Raw genomic sequence first — 19,111 nt, forward strand, 5'->3', positions numbered from 1 at the left:
AAAAGTTTTCAGCATACATTTTAAATATTTTTATTATTATTTTCATTATTTAATTGTACATGAAATAATTAATGAGAATAACTCAATATTTGTTTGTCTTCATAGTTTTATTGTTTAATCTTTATAGGGCGGGGAAGTTTTTATTTAGTATTGAATATTATTGTTTGTATTGTAAATTGTATTTTAACTTGCCATTCAATTTAAGTATCTTTTACATATATAAACATATATATGTATATTATTAAAGTTCAGTATTAAGGTTTTTGGAACCGATTTTAAGTATGTTTTGTTTATTATTTCTATAATAACAATAATTACTTGAAATAAATGTATGTATCTTTTTTTACTGATATTGTTTTACAAACTAGATTTTAATTGTTTTTAACAATTTAACGTTCACATGGTTATAAGTAAATATTTTTCTTGCTTTCTTTTTTTGGACAAGATATAATTATCTGATTTCGTTATGAATACACATCACTAACAATAGGTTAGAGTTCTTTATATATTTGCATCAATTAGCTCAGCTTACAAGTCATACAAAATAATAGTAATAATAGAAAATCATTTAGAGGGGCATTCAAAAGTATTCATTTGCTTAGTCCGACTTTGTCTATCGCGCTGGAAGATAGTGTTTCAGAAAATATTATTGCTCCATTGATTACATTTTGGCACAAACTGTGTTTCATTTTATATTTTCAAACTCTATTTTAATTTTGGCATGTGCTGTATATCTTTTCGGGAAACATTTTTGCTTTTCATCACACAATTTTTCGGCAATATGCAATAAATTATTTTACGCGAGCTTACTAAAGTAGAAAATACAATTGGGAATTATGTTTTTGAGCTTTTTGACTTCGCACACAATAAGTTATGTAAATTCAATGAGTATTATTTTTCATTTTTAATAGTTTTGTTTGTTGTTTCAATAAAGTAATCATTTGCAGCATTATCCACATATGGGCTTCGTCTCACAATTTCTGAATAATATAAATACGTATTATATATTAAGTTATCGAGTATTTAATCATATTAATATTTTATAAATATATTTTTAGTTTTACTTTTATTTTTATGTTGTCAATCATTTGTTTATTTTAGTTATTCGAATGTAAATATTCAATTCTGTATTTGTATATATAGTTATATTTAATTTATTTTAAGTGTGCCCAGTTATATAGTTTTAAGTAATTAATCTCAGAGATTTCCAGCCCTACTGCTCCACTGCACAATCACACATACATATATATCCTTAAATATATATATGTCCGATCTTCAGCGTAGAAATGTTAACAAGCAAAATAATCTGTGTGATTATTGAAAGTTGTAAAAATCATAGATTTATATAAGTATTCGAATTGATTTGATATTTTATAATTAAATTTTTGTAGTTTTAGTTTAGTTTAGTTGTTAGAAAATGTGTTTTCTATTCTGAAGATCGAGCATAATACACAGAAATATATATGTACGCACGTATTCGAGAAATGTTTACAGTTTATTGTTTAAGCCGATTTATAATATTTATAATAAATATATGTATATTAGTATTTTTTATTATATATATAAGTTAAAGTATCATATCCAGCTTTAAGCTGTACCTTTCTAATTGTTTAACGGTTATATCTCTTGATAATTTGTTATTTATGCACGCACTTTTATTACGAATATCTTAAAGATGTTTTGCTCTTCGTGTAAATATAGATTAAAAAACCGGACAATATATCCTTGGCATAAATTGTCTGTCGTTCATCGTCCATCAGCCAACACAAGGTTAAAATATCAATTTGTTGATCCAGCTGTATTATCATCCAACAGTTTCCTTGCACTCAAAAAAATATATATATTACATATATATTATATTATTATTTTAATGTATATATTGTATATGTTTGTATCTAGTATATACACGTATGTATATATAAGTATGTATATATATTAGAGGTTTCGTTTGTAAATATTCTTTCCATTTAGTGTACAAAGTATTTGTGATGTTGCTCTCGATTTGTTGTGGTTGCTTGTTTGTTGTTGTTATTGTTTAACTGTATTTTGTTATTGTATCTGTTTAGTTTTCAATGTGGTTTAGAGAAACTGCACTGGCAAGAACGGAATCTCACGAATATGAAGCGAAGGAATGGAAGGGCTGTAAGAGAATGCAAGTATTAAGAGTATTTAGAGAAATGTCAATTGTGTTCGTGGATTGTGTATTAAGTCAGCAGCGCCTATTTGTGAATGCAAACAAATAGTTTATCATGATAATAAATATTGATATATAATTAAGTATATATGATCATTCATATGTATTGGATATGTATATTGCAACAAGCAGGCATTATTATGAACTCTGTCTACGTATTTACATCTCAAATAGTTGCTGTGACATGCGCTTTGGCTGTGCAAGGAATAATGAAGGATTACTGTACTGGACTGAACAAGGGATGGTTGTAATATCCATTTGATTAATTGTGCTCTGAACTGCTTTTTGTTTTATTTTGTTTTGTTTAATACCTTACTAATAGCATACTGGACGCAGTTAAAGTTGTTGTGTTGTTTTGGGTATGTTGCATGTTGTTCTTGTTTTTGCTGCCTAATGTGTGAATGTTGTGGCTGTTGTTGTTGTTGTTCTGGCTGTTGCTGTGGATGGTGCGTTTGCCGACAACTGCAGCACTCATTTGGCCATACATCACATTCGTAGATATAGAATGTGATTTAATTTTCACATCGATGGAATTGATTTTATTATTCCTATTTAAATGATTGTTGTTGTTGTTGTTGTTTTGGTTGTAACTGTTGTGCGGTGGGTAATTTTGTTGTGAATGTTGTTGCTGTTGTTCATGTTGCACTGTCAACAATTGTTGTGGAGTATGTTGTTGTGTCTGTTGTTGCTGCTTCTGCTTCTGTATTATAAAATACTCATTATTATTATCAGAATACATCAATTCAAAGTTATTGCAATATGCCTCGTCTCTTGCTGTTACCTTGTGGCTGCCATTGCTGTTGCTCTTTTTGTTGTTGGGTTCCTTTTGGTTGTTGCTGCACTCCACTTGCACAAAGCTGCTGTTGCGTTTGTTGTTATTGTGGTTCCTGTTGCTACTGTTGTTAATGAATCGGGTCATATAGTGGGTTTTCGGTATAGGACTTGTCACACTCCTTATGCTTCTCACACCATCTCCATTGCTCGCGTTTCTCGAACCCAACAAATTTCACCTGTTAACATGACTGCGGTTGTGGTTCGAATTTATACCTGTTGCATTGTTTGGATTTGATGACGCTACTGAGCCGCTAGCTGCAAAGTATACATAATTATTACATTACAATTATAGTATGTATAATGGGATCACTATGGATAACCCAAATAGTTAAAAACTATTTGTTCAGTAAGACTGAGATCTAAGGTCTAATGCGGATGGAATACCTAGTTTGGATACAAGCCACCTATAACCTATATTGTTCAATTGCTCAAACTGCACATAAAACTCATGTTATTCAACTAGACTAGACAAATAATATTCTATTACACTATTCAAAGAGTTTACTTAAAAGAACTATAATAACTGCTCTTCACTGATGAAAGGTTGAGTTATAACTTTCGAACATACAACAGCTTCTATCTAATATTGCCTATATAAAACCGCTTCACGTGTACCTGCGTATCCAGGTGAATGCTGGTAGTAATCCCTTCGTGAGTAATCCGTTTCATAATCTTGAGTTTCATAGTGACCGCCACGAGTTCCTCCACTGACGCCGCTGATATTGCCAACGCCGCCCAATATGTTGTTGGGCGGTCCGTGAGGCCCATGGGCGTGTCCACCGTGCGATGCATAGCTGTAGGCGTCGTAGGATTGATGAGGATCATACGAAATGCCGTCGTCATAGCCCCGTCTACGAAATACCCATTCAAATCACAGTTATAGGCAATTGGTAGCTAAAATTTTTCATTTCAAGCTCACCCGTAAGTTTCATCCATTGCTGTTCTGGCCTTCTCTAGGATGGACATGACCTTCTGTTTGGGCGCCAAGACATTTTTGCTAAACGACGCTTGCTGCGAGCTCCTGCTTATTGAAAGAAAATCGAGTTAGGCCAACAACTAATCTCCAATGGAACTATAAAATTTACCTGTAGTTGTGATGAGCCGAATTTTTCGACATACTGGAGCCACCACCACCGCCACCACTTGAATTTACCAGACCCTGACCCCCCATGGCATTAGCGCCAATGCCGGCGTTCTGCATATGCGTCATTTTCTTGTAGTTACTCTTGGAATTGGAGTCGTTATCATTTAGGCTAGTGCTATCCATCAGCTCACGCAGTTGCTCCTGCCGTATAATATCGTTGCTATCCGGTATCAGATATTTGCGCAGCTCGGCCATGGCATACGCGATGCGCGCATATGCCTCTGCGGGTGGCGCAATCGTTGATATCTCCACGTGCAGGTCGCTGTTGAGGTGAGCATACTTGGGATCCTTTGAGCAGCGTAGCTCCTCTTCCTTGGCACGATCCCTCATCGAGTTGCGACCAAGCACCGTCATTTTGCACAGCGTTTCCTCCTGCAGGCGACGCAATGAGTTACCCTTGGGGCCAAGCAGCTTGCCCACAAAGTTGAACTGCAAGAAAAAAGATTGGAGTATTAACATTTGTATATAATAGATGGATATATAAAATATTTAACTGATATTTGAATAATCTTATAGATTAATTCAATTACTATAATATATTTAGTGACCATTGTAGCTTTCCACCCATTTAAAATATATATTATCTAAATGAACCACCTAGCCAACGGAATTGAAATCTCAAGCAACAGATCATCTTATATATAGTTAGATTACATAGAACTGGCTACAATAGATATCTAGCAATGAGTCACCTTCGGATGCTCGCGTATGGGCACCAACACCCGCTGCGATATGCGCAGTGGCTTCTCTCGATATATGTCTGCATACTTCTGTTCCCGCGACGGAATGCGTCCAGTTGTCTGCACCTTTTCAATCTCTGCAAAACACCAAATTTCACTATCTGCCACATAAATTAAATTTAAGAAGCACGCTTACCGCCTTCCAAAAGCTTCTCGGCAATGGGAAACTTGCGATCCATGCGATTCTTCTCGGCCATGCAATCGCGTATGTACTCGCTGGCCTTTTCGTTCAGCTGCACATTGCCGCTACCCTCGGGGCCGCCATGATCGCGATCGCGATGATCGTGGACGTTGCTGTCGCCATTGTGGGCGCCGCCGCTGCTGCCTATGCTCTTGCGTGGCTTTCCACCACCACCTCCGCCAACGTACTCATTGCTATCGTCCTCATTATATGCGGAATAGTCGCCGTTGCTGTCGTACTTTTCGGTCATATTTATGGGTCAATCAGGTGGCAAGTCAGCGTTTGATTTGGCTAATGGATATTCAATGACCCTCACGGCAGCTACAATATCAATCAATTAATTGTTAAGTGTAAGTATATGCAGATATGGATATATACATATATATATATATATATATATATATATATATATATATATATATATATATATATATATATATGTATGTATTTATATGTATTTATATTTCAACCCTTTCACAAAGTCTCACTTAAATCAGTTTTCATAAACGCATTCAAATTCAAATGCAGCTACTTCTCCTCTCCACCTACCCCCTGATACACACACTCACACTCAAACACACATACGCATACAGCAAAGCAAAAACAACCACCATGCGAAATTCAAAGTCAATTTGTTGCCGAAAGACAGGAGAGACCGGTAAAAAACGCACATTAAAACAATTTTATTTCAATTGCCGCTTTAGTTATACACGATTTCTGATCTTTGCCAGCTTGTTGGCCAATTTTTGCCACTCTCTGGCTTGTTCAACCGTCCGTCCGTTGCTCGTCTTGCTGTCTGTCCTGCTGCTGCACTTTCACTTTTCAGTGGGACGCAGTTGATTCCACCTACGTACACATACATTTATTGCATTTTCTTGAAATTTTAGCCAAGACGATTGAGATCTTTAAGATCACTTTTTCTTTAACGCTTCACTTTATTGCTTTTTAGTATGCGAATTTCAGGTATTTGAAATCTATTTTTTAAACGTTTTTGCACGGAGTATGTTTTTTTATGCAATGGCTGGCAATAAAGTTTTGGTTTTCGCGAGGGCTGCAGATTCGCGAAAACAATGCACAGCAAAAGAGAGCTGCAGCCAAGTTAGCTTTCATTCGAAATTCGAAAATCAGCTGAGCGAGAGTTTTAAAGGTTTATGTCTAAACTAATAGAATTGAATCCACACTTAACGAAACGCAGCAGCGCCTTCGCTTAACCATGGTATTTTTGGTAATTTTCTATTATTCGCTCCCAGTCACACTAATAAGTGCTTTGTCTTTGCGAAATATTCATTTCATTTGTTTTTTATTTCATATAATTTAATATTTCCAATTAATGACCAGTATTTAAGGAATGACCAATTGACAAGATGCCCAACGCCACAACTAACAATGGCAACGCCAACTCCTGCGTCGAGACGCCCACGGCGCCGGAATGGCTGTCCAAGCTGGAAAGCCGACGCGAATTGTTGAAACGTTCGAAACTTGGCCACGAGTCAGGAGCCGGCGCTCCTTGCGGCGAGTGCCTGGACAAGTGTCCTGGGCTGGATCTGCACTTCTGGCGCAAGGTCTGTCGTAACTGCATGTGCCGTAAGGATCAGCACATGTGCACCGACGATGATGCCACAGGCTGGGCGCAGTTCGAGATTCTGGGCCAGATACGAGCTAAGCCAGCATGTTAGTACAATCCCTGATATTTGTATAGACGTATAGATCTATATAGATGTATATCCTCTCACAGACATCAAGATTAAGGCGCTGGCCAGCCAGCCCGTCCAGGTGGAATGGGTACCACCAAATGCCGCGCCGGACGTGATATCGGATTACATGGAGAAACTGGGCGCAGCTCAAATTCCTGTTGCTGGCAGCGACGCCGCCCACAAACGGAAACAGCAGCTGGAGTTCCAAGTGCCGCCACATGATCTGGACGCCGCGCTCTGCGACAATCTCACAGAGACCGAGGCCCAGCAGCTACAGCAGTACGTCCAGAAGCTGCGCGACCAATGCGTGGGTCAGGGCATCGTTGTGCGAGTAGGCCGTCTTACCCATGCTCAAGTGGAGCACATTGTACCGCCCCAGCTGCCAGCTGCACCACCGCCAGCCGTGCCCGAAGCCGTCCGCAAAGTGTTCCACTCTTTGGGAATAGCGCCGGTTGCGGATGCCACTCTGAACGAACTTTTAGCCAATCCAAAGCTGGCCAATGCACTATCCCTGCAAGGAGCACATCCACAACCCAAGCTGCTGGTGGCCTTCTCGGAGCCCTTGAGCGATTCTACCACGGAATTCGATGCACATCCCGCTTTGAGAGCCGAAACCAAGGTAAAACTGTTGGGCATCAGCAAGCCCTCCATGCAGAGCCTCGTGACGCATGGCGTCATCTACGACAAGCTATTGGGATCGTTGAAGGTAAGACTGGCCAAGCTTTCCATTTCCATTATGCACATTTGTATTCCTATTGGAGTATATGTGGATTAGATATTTGTCATACAATACAGGTTTCTCGTGTCATAGCAAGTAGTTATTGTCTTGTGCAAATTGCTTTTTATAAGCATTAGTTATTTCATTATGGTGTATTATGTATTAGGTGAATTTAATGTGTATATGTCTGGAGGATTTGTTCTGTGGTGCTTTTAAGTCGATGTTTCAACTAAGGTGCGCTTTCTCATAATTTGGTGTATATGATTTTTGGTGTATCTGACGTCTCCAATTTACTTGAGTCGATTTCTATTCCATGTTTTAAACTGTGGTGACTTTGAAGTCTCCACTTTATTTTGGTGAATTTTCATATATTTCTTTCTTTACCTCAACTAATTTTCACCAAAACTAAAATGTATATCCCATAAATTCAACGAAAATAAAATGGCACACTCAACAAACTAATGTTAATGGCTTTAGTATGTAACGGATGCAGCATTAGTTCAATCATTTTTTATTGATCAATTAATATACTTCCACTTGCAGGAAAAGAACCTTAACATTTCACGGGACGCTCGCCTTGGGCCCATCTCTGAGTTCCGCAAGGAGTATGTGAGTAATCCACAGTTCAGAGCTGAGATCAATACGGTGTGTCCTGCGCCTGTTATGACCACAACACCACTCAAATCGTCGCCAGCTACGCCATTCCACTCGCCATTGCCGCTAAAAAATCCGGTTGCGGCTCGCTTTGGTGCTCAAATGCGCCAGGACACGCCCATGCGCCGTGTCAAATTCGGAGGCGTGTCCACCCTTGTGTATGATTGTGGACTGCCCGCCCACATTGACTACGACCGGGACCCAGTATTTGCGCAAATCGTACAGGCAGAGCCTTTGAAGCAGGCACTACAGGAGGTTCGCTCCGGACGGGCTGCTCCTCCAGTTGTCATTGCATCAACACCAGTCTCCACGGCTAATCTACATCAGCTCCATGGCCTGGCGCCTGCCACTAAGGCGCAGCTACAACACGTGGGAGTAGACAAGCACATGCTCCACTCGGCAGTGGCCAATGCACCCTACTATAATCGCCTGTTTCAAACGCTGCAGGAGAAGGGCATTCGGCACGATCAGTGCCAGTTGCTGGAGCCGCTCAAACAGGTACATGATTGGCTGCTGAACGATGAACAACTCTTGGACGACATCGACAAGGTGTTCGCAGACATGGCCAACGCAGCTGCTGCTGGCGGCGACATCAGTTATGGCAATGAGATGCTTACCAACTCCGCCAGTCATGACTCGGGCTTCTGCTCAAAACCATCGACGCCTGGACATGCGGGCGAGGACTTAAACGCTAGTTTGGGCAAATTCACAAGCATCCCAGGCATTGAGCACATGAATATGTACCCCAACTGTGCCGCCATGTCGGAACAGTTCCAGCAGCTACACGTGGGCGACGCAAGCACACCAGGTGGTAAGTAAAGTGGGACAGACCAATCAAATTTGATACTATGAAGATATTTCCTACTTGCAGATGCAGCAGCTACAGGTGCAGTCGCTATCTCGAACATCAGCTGCCGTGATTGCGGCCTGGCCATTGAGTTCGGCGAGGTGGCCGTCAAGGCGGAACGAGCGGGCAAGGAGATCGCCTGGCATCCGGGCTGCTTCAAGTGTCAGACGTGCCGCGAGCTGTTGGCGGACTTGGTCTATTTCTTCCACCACGGCCAGGTCTACTGTGGACGCGATTTGGCCATCAAGTTGAAGATACCCCGCTGCAAGGCCTGCGACGAGCTGATCTTCACCAAGGAATATACCGCCGCCGAGGGCGCCACGTATCACATCAAACACTTCTGCTGCCTGCAGTGCGACGAGCCCCTGGCTGGCCAGCAGTATATACCTGATGAGAAGTCCAACATGCCGCTATGTCTGGACTGCTATGACAAGTTCTATGCCGGCACCTGCAAGCGCTGCCAGCTGCCCATTGGACCGGCTGATCAGGGCGTCTCTTGGGGCGACATCCACTGGCATGGACCGTGCTTCGTCTGCGCAGGGTCTCAATGCGCCAAGTCCTTGATTGGCGGTCGCTTCTGTGTAAAGCAGGACATGCCCTTCTGCAGTCCGGCCTGTGTGCGCAGCATTATTCCAGCCTGAATTCCAGGCAACTAACAATCCAAACAGTATTTCAATAATACGCACAAATAATTGTTCAGATTTATAGGTATATCTATGTAGTATTTCCACAAGCCATGCAACACTGCACAATTACGAGGTTGAATTCATTCTGCAATATTTAACTAAAGTGCCTAGCCTATACGCCTATATAGTATGATGATCTACCAATATATATTTATACATATATATAGGTAGTTTATACTGGATTGAAAGCCGTGCCAATTTATGGAAAACATTTACACGCTCGCATATATTCATATATTTATATGAAAGTATCTATTTATATTATAAAGTATTATCTATACACGTTTTTTTACAACATTTTATAAAGCACTATACACCACAAAAGTTTTAAATAAAATACAAAATAAAATGAATTGCTTGCAATATTCTGGGAAATGTGTTTTCGATATAGAGCAATACAGGTGGATTTTTATAGATGGGAAATTTTCCAGAGAAGAGAAGTAATTTGCTAGATAATGAATTTTCGAAGCCTTTCAGCAAATTTATTAAGAGTCATACGAAACCCAAACCAAATGTTTCAAGAAAACACATGAATATTGTTATATTAATTTTTACGTATTTGCTGGTAGTTTTTATTGGTAATTGCATTTCATTATTAATTAAACATAATATTTCCATTTTATATGTATTATGTGTGTATGTATAAAGATTGTTTTAATTTTAATTAATTTATTCTTTTGACATTTTGAGTTCATTACGAAAAGCGAAACTAAAGGAAAATCACATAATTTGCTGAATTGGAGAATCGGGAATTGGGTTGTGTGTTCAACTCTCAATTGAGAGCTCCAAGGATTAGGTAGCCTGCAAACCCTTTCTTGCAATTTGTTGTTCAGTTTGTCGTATATATATATATATGCATATGTTGGTGTGTACTCTCTGTATCGCCTGATCGTATATGGAGCGATCTATTGGTGTGTCGGTATATTCTTCAATGAATCGAAACGTCTCAAAGTACCCGTCGCAGTGCAGGTCTTTTCAGTGGATCACGATTTGGTATTTATGTATGGGTGTAAATAGGTGTGTATAGGTTAAATAAATTGATTTTTATGTCAAATATATGTTCAGCATGAATCCTATGTTCAAATGTTACTTGTTTTTTATTTCTCTGCAGTGTGAGCTACCAATTTGTTGATTTATCTTAACACTATTTTTCTTTCGCGCTCTCTCTCTCCCTATTTCTGTTTCGCTTGCTCTTCTTTTTGTTTCGTTAATTTATATATTATATTTTTATAAGTATTAATTACATTGATAATTAGTTTATTATGTTTGCTTGTAAACAACTTTACATGATAGGATTTTTAGTTTAGATTTCTTTTCTTGTTTGTTTCATGTTTGTAATTTGCTATAAACAAAAAACTATGCCTTAAAATAATACTTTAGTTACAAGTTTTATTTCTCGCGCTTTGCATTAATTTTGTTCGCCTACTTCGTTTGCATAACTAAAAAACAATCAACAAAATGAGTTAGGTGCAAATAAAATAATGATTATTATTTTTACTTTTTCTTTTTGTAACTAATATATATATATATCTATATGCTTGGGTGGGGGATACCGGGTAAGAGGGAGTTTTCTATATAAAACGACAACTAATAGTAGGCCTTAAAGTTAAGATCGGGGATTCGCTGCAGAAAAAAAATCAAAACAAAACAAACACTAATTACAAAGCGATCTGGCTACATCGGCTGTCTGAGGGGTTCTGCATGCAGCCAGTGTTGCCACACGATGGCCGCGAGCGATTCGCTTGAATTTTGTTCCATTTCTTCTTTCTCTTCTTGTTCCGTTTAATACATAACCAAACCGTGCTGAATGCAGGCAGTGGCAGATACCAGACACAGACGCACAGATACAGATACGGACATTGATTCGCATTCAGATTCGGATGAGGATGCAGATTCAGCTGCTCCCGTCACACACGCACTCTTTCTGACACACCCACGCACACACACATACATACATACACACATGCCCACATACATCTTAAAGCTATACACAAAAAATGTCAAGTTAAATGTACGAAAAGATTTGCAATCGCCAACGTCTTGGAGGCCCTCCTAGAACATAGTGCGTGCGAGGAGGAACAGAAAAAGCAACAGCAACAGCCACAGAAGCCGTTGCCATGCGAGGAAGCTTCTGCCATTCATTCCCATTCTCTGCCCGCTCCCATTTCCATTTCCATTTCCGATCCCGTTCCTGCTCTTGTTCCTGTTTACGCTTAGCATCATCTTCACTGTCGTCTTCGCATTCATTCGCATTCGCATTCGCGTGTTGCAGCGTCGGTTGTCAACAATTCGTGTAGACGCCTTGAGTGTAATACAGCTCGGTGATTCGCTCCGGCAGCGTGCTGTACAGGTTGGTGATCAGGTCGTGCGGCAGGCGCGACCACGCCTCCTTGATGCGGAAAATGAGGTCGTCCTTGCGCGAGAACTTTCGACCGCCGTCAAACACCTCGCGTATCAGCCAGCCCCAAATGTTCTCCATGATGTTCAAATCGTGGGCAATTGTAGGCCACTTTTGGGTCTTCAAGCCCTCACCATTGAGCAGCTCCTGTGCGGTGGGCAGAGCATGCGACATCCAATTGTGATCTTGCAGCACAAACTCTGTATTGCCGCCCAGTTTGCTGATAATATTGGGGCGCTCCCGTAAGATGGCCTCGATGCAGGATTCGGGCCGCTGCTTGGCGGACGAGACTTCCAGATGGATAGGGCCACCGACGCAGATCATCAGGTAGATGTAGACGGAGTTGCCACGCGGCCGCTGCGACAGCGTGCGCTCATAGTTGCGCAGATCGTGAAAATAGTAGGAGAAACCATCGGGGCCATCCAAATTAAAGCGTCGCTCATCATGGAAGATCACACGGCGCCAATGCTCCTCGCTCCACACGATGTACGTGTTGGCAAAGTTGAGACGCTCCGTTTGATTGTATTGCGAGAGGAGCGGCTCTGTTTTCAGTTTCTTGGCACAGTTGGCGGAGCCGGACGCGGATGTTGACGAGGCGGACGACGACGTTGAAGAGGATGACGAGGATGAACCTGACGACGAAGACGCTATCGCTGATGCTGACACTGATGAGGAGCCCGGCACACTGGCCGCAGCTGTGGCACGCAGCAGCGCATTTGCCGCGGCAGCGATATTGCTGTTGCTGCCACCGGCTATTGCTACTGCGCCGCGTGGCTGATGGCTGATGATTGTGGGTGAGACGCTGGAGCCGTTCGATTGCTGTGTGGGCGCATGGCTGGACGCAGTGCCTCCTGTGCTGGAACTGGCCGCCGAGAAATTTGAGTTCTGATTGAGCGCATGCACAGGCAAATGATTCTGTTGACTTTGTTGCACCTGCTGTTGCTGCTGCTGCTGCTGCACCTGCACCTGCACCTTGTGTTGCCCGTGATGGCTGTGGCTCAGCTGCGTCTGTTGCTGTTGCTGCTGCGGCTGCTGTTGGTGCTGCTGGTAGTAGGGATGGTGATGATGATAGCTGATGTGCTGCTGGTGCTGGTGTATGGTCGGCTGTTTCAGCTGCAGTTGCTTCAGCTGTGTCTGCGACTGTGCGAGCAGCTGTTGCTGCTGCGCATGAGCTGCGGCTGCGTTGTTGTTGCCCGCCGGCTGCGCTGTGCCCACATAGTTGCCCTGATGATTCAGATAGTAGTGCAATGCCATTAGCTTGTTGGTATTATTCACTGAGCCCGCGCCGGCGCCTGTGCCGCCGCCCCCCACAGTGCTCATCGTGGTGACGGGCACCGCGCTGCCGCCTGCCACTAGCTGCACGCCTCCTGGATGTCCATGGGCGGCTGCTGCAATGGCGCCCGCACTGGCTGCCAACTGAGCTGCTGATTTCGGATCGTAAATGAACTTGTTAAAGTTCTGCAGATCGTCCGGACTGAGCACTAATGTTTTCATTTGAAGTCTGGATTGAATCGCTGCTATTTTCTTGTCCTTTACCCTGGGCTGTTCTGTGCTGTTGCTGTTTATGTTTACGTTGTTGTTATGGATTTATGCTCTATGTACTTTCATGTGCGCAAACGATGTGGCAACTCTAGTATTTCGTAAATGCAGTCGACTGAGTGCGCGGCTCCAAGTTGATCACGCTCACGCACACGCACACGCACAACGCCAACTACAACGACGCACTTTCACGAATGCGCGCTGCTCGTCGAGTCGCCGCTGCCGAGATTTCCAAATTCGTTGTGCGCTCGAGCTCGAGTTGTATTAACGGTTGTTAAGCAACACCGAACACCAAACACCGAAATGCCGAACAGCTACAGCTCTATGCCCACCAGAGTCTCTCTTCTCTCGCTCTGTGTCACTTGTCTTGCGCTCTCGCAATGTCCAGCTAGGTACGCTCTTTCGTTCGATCGCCTTTGTCTACGTTTCACAGTGGGCGTACATGCGTGCGTATGTGTGAGTGTCTGTTATCAAAGGGCTAGCCCTGGCCCTGCTGCGTGTTTGTCGAACTAAGTTTCAGCTCTCGCTGGCTCTCTCGCACGATTGCAAAAGTCGACGACGTCGTAAAAAGATGTCGGTTTACTTTCCCACGTACATACGTGCAAGTTGGCAGCTCCGTTGTCGTAAGTCTGTGTGTGTGAGAGGGTATGTGTGTGTGAGTAGAGCTCTTTCAATATGTTATCCTCTTTTGTTGAAGTGGTTTTTCTTGTCGGTTGCTGTTGCTGTTGCTGCTGCTGCTGCTGCTGCTGCTGCTGCTCTTGCTGTCGTCGGCTGGTTGCTGTGCAAATGTTTCCTTGTTTCTTTATTCTGCGTGCCGCTGCTTCGATGTTGCCCCTAGCTGTTATTGTTGTTGTTGTATTGCCGCTTTTAGGTATTCAGTTGTCGTCGATTTACCTGGAATGAAATAAAGCAGGTACGTATGTGAGAAAGAGTCTTGTTTCACACTTTGCATTGTGTTTTCCCATACAATATATGCAGTACACACACACACACGAATCACTTATATAAATGCATTCACATACACGTATATAAATATATACATATGCACATATATAAGTGTGTACTTTAAGAGTTGTTCGTGTGTGCATGAGCCGAAACATGTATTCCAATAATTTCTTGGTGAAATCTTCTTTGTGCCCGACAATATGAAAAAGAAAAAAAAAATCGAAACAACAAAAACAACCATTCGGAACAGATGTTCAACGTACTCAGATTTCAGGTCCCCGTTTCCCTATGCCAAAAAGTAAATAAAAGGTCGTCTGTCTCTCGGTCGTCAGCGTCATCGTCGCAGTTGGTGTCTTTTGTCGTTTCTTTTAAAATGAGAGCACACGCACACAAATGCACGCACAACCAACACACATACACACTTGGACAAGTGCAGTTGCATTTCGCATTTTGGAATTTTTTTTTTTTTTTGAATCTTTGTTTGTTGTTGCAAATTTCACTTTGCAGCTCGGTGTTTTTGTGTTTTTCTCTGTTTTGTATTTTCGACACCAGCAGTGATTGGGTCAAAGTTCAACTGCTCAAGGAGAAATTCACAACAAATATGTTTTGTGCATTTGCTGCGCAGGTAGCCGGATGATTCCGCCGGCAGGTGTTAAAACTAAAAATCCTAAATATATAATCACTATCCAGCTGCTATGAAACATGTTTTCGACTGATTCAACAACGGGGAATGAATATGTCCATATATGCACGCACACAGATCCATTCACACATGTACACATTCATAACAGGGACTAAAAACCGGTTGGTGATTGATGTCTAAACTAAATGAAACTAAACTTAACAAATATCAAATATACAAATAATTCAATCAAATGTGACCCATTTTTAAATATACTTGAAATAAAAATAAAATAAACCATTCATGAAGCTGTAATCAATGTTTAGTATTGATTATATATTTTGAATCACACAACAATTTTTAATATACATTTTTCTTATGAGAACCACCTTCCAAACGAATTTGTTAAATCACCATTCATAGATCGATGCTTTTGCAGCCCTGGAATATATTCAGACACAATCTGTTTTAAAGAGAGACGGATTTTGTTTTGTGCAATTTTGTTGCGTGTTGTTCGGGAAAAAAACGAAGCCAAAAATAATTTTGCTATATTTGAGTTTGTTGTTGTTGCTGATTTGATGTTTTTTTGTTTTTGTTTTTGGCGATAACGCTACGGCATTTAATATATGCATTGTACACACTCATACATATACTTATATATACATATAAAAAATCTGTATATGTACAAAAGACATTTAGTATACACATAGGCCAATGTTTCTACGTGTTGTTCCGAGCTTTGCGAAAAGAGCGACAGACAAACGCTTCGGTAGACACGAGTAGCAACACGCACGCACGCACGCACAAGTTCCAATACCGATATTTCAGTTACTCCCTGCTCCCCCTGCCGCTCTTCCACAACAATTAGCTAATAAATTTGATTACTATGTATTTGCGGGCACAGTATTAAGCTGGCCAGGCCAAGAGCTGCCAGTATACGATGGAGACATTTCCTAAATGGTGTGAGTTTCCCATTTTCTCATTACTTCTGCGATTTCACAGTAATAATAAAATGAAATGAAAACCAAGTCCGCATAACAACAGGGATGAAACCGGTTTGGTGCCCAAAAACCAGAGTAAGGGAAGAAGAAAGCTGCTGCTGCTGCAGGGCCATTCGCCTTTGTGTGTGTGAGAACGTATGTGTGAGTCTCTTTGGGGTTGTTCATTCGCCAGTGTTGCCGTATGCGTGTGTGTGTGTCTTACTGCTGCTGCGATAAAAGTCGGTCGCCTGTCGGTCACTTTTGATCGAAGCGAGCACAACAGTTCACAAACTAAGAACAATCACGAAATGATTTGAAATACATACTTATGAAGAGTCTATGAAAATATAATATATTAAAAATTAACTTTTTTTAAATTATAAAAATATCGAAAGAGGTTGAAAATAATTTATATTGAAAAATATAATATATATATAATGAATATAATATTACTTAAAAATAAATTCAATTTGTATCATTGATTGATTTTAAAATATGTTCATATATTAAAATATATTGAAATGTTAAAATTAATTGAAAATAAATTTTGATTTTATAATTGAATATTCTGAATATATTATTATTAAAATTAGTTGAAAACAAGTTTAATTAATTATAACAGTATAATTGATTGATTAAGGGTAGTTTTATAAATGCAAAATATTTAAGAAGATCAAGTTTAAAATATTTTCGATCTATACAAATTTCAATCGAATAGATTGCTTGAACAGAGCTCAGATACAAAAAGCGTCGATCATTTCAAAGAAATATTCAAGTTTTACACACTATTCGCGGAGGTCGAAAGTTCAACGCGAAGAAGACTAAACCACTGCGGTTAACGTCACGAACAAAAAAGTTTTTTTCCATTTTCTTTTTTTTTTTTTTCAAATTGGTCGCGTGGTAGTGTATTTATCTATTATACACCTGATACGATAAGATATACGCAAACAACGATCGCAATAATATATTATTATTATTGGACTTCAAGCTGTAACAAGCTACGCCCGATAAATATAGATGTATTGTTTGAGTAAGAGTATAGTAACTGTTTTTCGAATTGACTGACTAAGAAAATTCAAAGGTAAAAAACACACGTTTGACTCATGTTATCTGTGCCATATGATTCAAGGAAGCAGTTTTTTTTTTTATTATTATTATTTACTGCGACTTTGTTGCTGCTGTTTTTCGCAAGCAATTTTTTTTATTTATTTTTTTTTTTTCAATCCACCATATGATTCACACTTGAGAATTTATATTTACAGCTTCACTGTTCCCAATAGCATTGATTATTGATTTCAAATTGATTATTGCATGTACAGATGCGTATAACACTTTTGTAAAGTCAAATTTTAGGACACTTTTGTCTGCTTTCAATACAGTGAAAAATATTGCAATTTGCTCTTGTTGTTGTTGTTGCTGGTCAAAGCCATATTGTATTCTGCATGTGTATGTGTGTATGTACAAGTGGAATGCGACAAGAAACATACGCGAATACGCGTTGTGGGTGGGAATTGAATCGTTTGAACAATAACGTTGTTTTGTATAGCGTCGTGTTTTACGTTTTACGTATCACATGCATGCATTTAACGAGACCTCTCCTAGATGCACATACACCAAACCAATTCAAGCACATGTAAATATATACATACATATGTAAATATCCAAAAATATAAACGAACCCAACGACAGCGACACCAACAACAGCGAACTGATGTTCGCTCGAGCTGTACGTAATAAAATCCCTAGCGCTGCAATGCAGTCGCTGTCGCTGTCGTAGTCGGCAGCGCAGTTGCTGCGCAGCACATGCTTCGCCTCTTATTTATAAATTGAGCCAGCCCTTATGTGTTCAACTCTGTTATGTACCAGCAGCGGCTGGCGAGACATACATATGTACATACACATTGTCTCTACGTAGTACGTGCGTGCATGAGGTTTGTCTGAGTTCGTATGCGTGTGCGCTCTTGTGTGATGCCATCGTCGATATTGAAAGTATGTATGTATGTATGTATGAACATTTGTACATAATACGACGTATCGATGTTGGTTTGTACGGTACGAATCGTTGAAAATTGCTTGGGTTTGCGAACAACGGGACGAAGATTTGATACGAAGTAATTCTTTTTTCAGTTGTTAGTTTATATACATACATATTCATGAATGTATGTATGTACATATCATTTTCATTTTTCACGGAACAAATATGGCTGCACAGAAACTTGCGTTGAAATCGCTTACGCTGCTCACATTAAAGCTTATAAAAACTTTTCACATTCACACTAAATATATATATGTATATATACACAATAAATATAAATATATTTATATATATTTACACATATGTACGTAATTATACATGTATTTCTGGTTTTTTAATCAAATATTGAAAGAACGAACGACCATTAAATGCTGACTGGCTGATTGGGGAGCGTAGATTCCGTTTGCGTTGCCGTTTGCTGGTTTGAGTGCGTGATTACGCCATTTTCTTTACTCTTGCACGCCCAATTTCACATTTACCTCTTTGTTATATTTTTGTATTTATTGCTTTGCACACGCGTAGATTGTGTTGACGATTTATTTAAAGTATTTTATATATATAATATTTATATATATCTCTATTGGGTAAATTTTTCCTTTACTAATTTTTTAAATGCATTTGTTAAAACTTATAAGTTTTCACCACTACCACACACACGACTTGTCGACAGACTCGCTGAGGTTAGGGAGATGGCAAAACGTCGATATTTCAGAAGCGATGATCTTTTTACTATCGTAAATATCGATTAGTCTGTATTAGGTCTGTAAATTGTCTTTTAAATTTAAATTTACAATTTTATTTCAAGTAATCTGAGGTTTCTTTTGAACTGAAAAAAGTGTTTATTTATTAATTTTCCTGTGGTTAAATTTAAGAGACAGTACCATAAAACAGTTGTCTTAC

General features: G+C 40.1%; 3 protein-coding genes and 1 long non-coding RNA gene across 10 annotated transcripts; 2 read left to right on the plus strand and 2 right to left on the minus strand.

The window, feature by feature from the left end:
- Positions 1 to 5: 5 nt before the first annotated feature.
- qkr54B (quaking related 54B) lies at positions 6 to 6,173 on the minus strand. Of its 3 annotated transcripts, none has more exons than XM_089470969.1 (9): positions 5,954 to 6,173; positions 5,049 to 5,414; positions 4,865 to 4,989; positions 4,114 to 4,601; positions 3,948 to 4,052; positions 3,644 to 3,879; positions 2,976 to 3,283; positions 2,506 to 2,894; positions 6 to 2,140 (listed from the first exon to the last, which is right to left on the minus strand). In XM_089470969.1, exons 2-7 carry the CDS (start codon positions 5,341 to 5,343, stop codon positions 3,201 to 3,203), a joined length of 1,332 nt encoding a protein of 443 aa, XP_089327095.1. In that variant the 5' UTR covers positions 5,344 to 5,414; positions 5,954 to 6,173; the 3' UTR covers positions 6 to 2,140; positions 2,506 to 2,894; positions 2,976 to 3,200. The 3 variants fall into 3 exon arrangements, with proteins under 3 accessions (XP_089327095.1, XP_089327096.1, XP_089327097.1); XM_089470970.1 differs by having other exon boundaries at positions 5,948 to 6,173; XM_089470971.1 differs by having other exon boundaries at positions 3,948 to 4,049; positions 5,954 to 6,172.
- Positions 6,174 to 6,322: 149 nt separating this feature from the next.
- Positions 6,323 to 11,315, plus strand: Tes (testin LIM domain protein). Its single transcript, XM_089470959.1, has 4 exons — positions 6,323 to 6,764; positions 6,829 to 7,493; positions 8,049 to 8,970; positions 9,031 to 11,315. Exons 1-4 carry the CDS (start codon positions 6,458 to 6,460, stop codon positions 9,645 to 9,647), a joined length of 2,511 nt encoding a protein of 836 aa, XP_089327085.1. The 5' UTR covers positions 6,323 to 6,457; the 3' UTR covers positions 9,648 to 11,315.
- Positions 10,229 to 18,909, minus strand: LOC108620560 (uncharacterized). 5 transcript variants are annotated; one of them, XM_089470964.1, is made up of 2 exons: positions 18,691 to 18,909; positions 10,229 to 14,523 (listed from the first exon to the last, which is right to left on the minus strand). In XM_089470964.1, exon 2 carries the CDS (start codon positions 13,582 to 13,584, stop codon positions 11,974 to 11,976), a length of 1,611 nt encoding a protein of 536 aa, XP_089327090.1. In that variant the 5' UTR covers positions 13,585 to 14,523; positions 18,691 to 18,909; the 3' UTR covers positions 10,229 to 11,973. The 5 variants fall into 5 exon arrangements, with proteins under 5 accessions (XP_089327090.1, XP_089327091.1, XP_089327094.1 ...); XM_089470965.1 differs by having other exon boundaries at positions 18,574 to 18,909; XM_089470968.1 differs by lacking the exon at positions 18,691 to 18,909 and adding an exon at positions 18,510 to 18,532.
- LOC149268741 (uncharacterized) lies at positions 15,571 to 16,740 on the plus strand. The gene is made up of 2 exons (XR_016270433.1): positions 15,571 to 16,156; positions 16,226 to 16,740. It is a non-coding gene; the product is annotated as an uncharacterized LOC149268741 (long non-coding RNA).
- Positions 18,910 to 19,111: the final 202 nt, after the last annotated feature.

This window comes from Drosophila arizonae, chromosome 5 (assembly GCF_054131065.1).
Source record: "Drosophila arizonae isolate 15081-1271.41 chromosome 5, UAZ_ARI_1.0, whole genome shotgun sequence".
In the NCBI taxonomy this organism is placed as follows: Eukaryota; Metazoa; Arthropoda; class Insecta; order Diptera; family Drosophilidae; genus Drosophila; species Drosophila arizonae.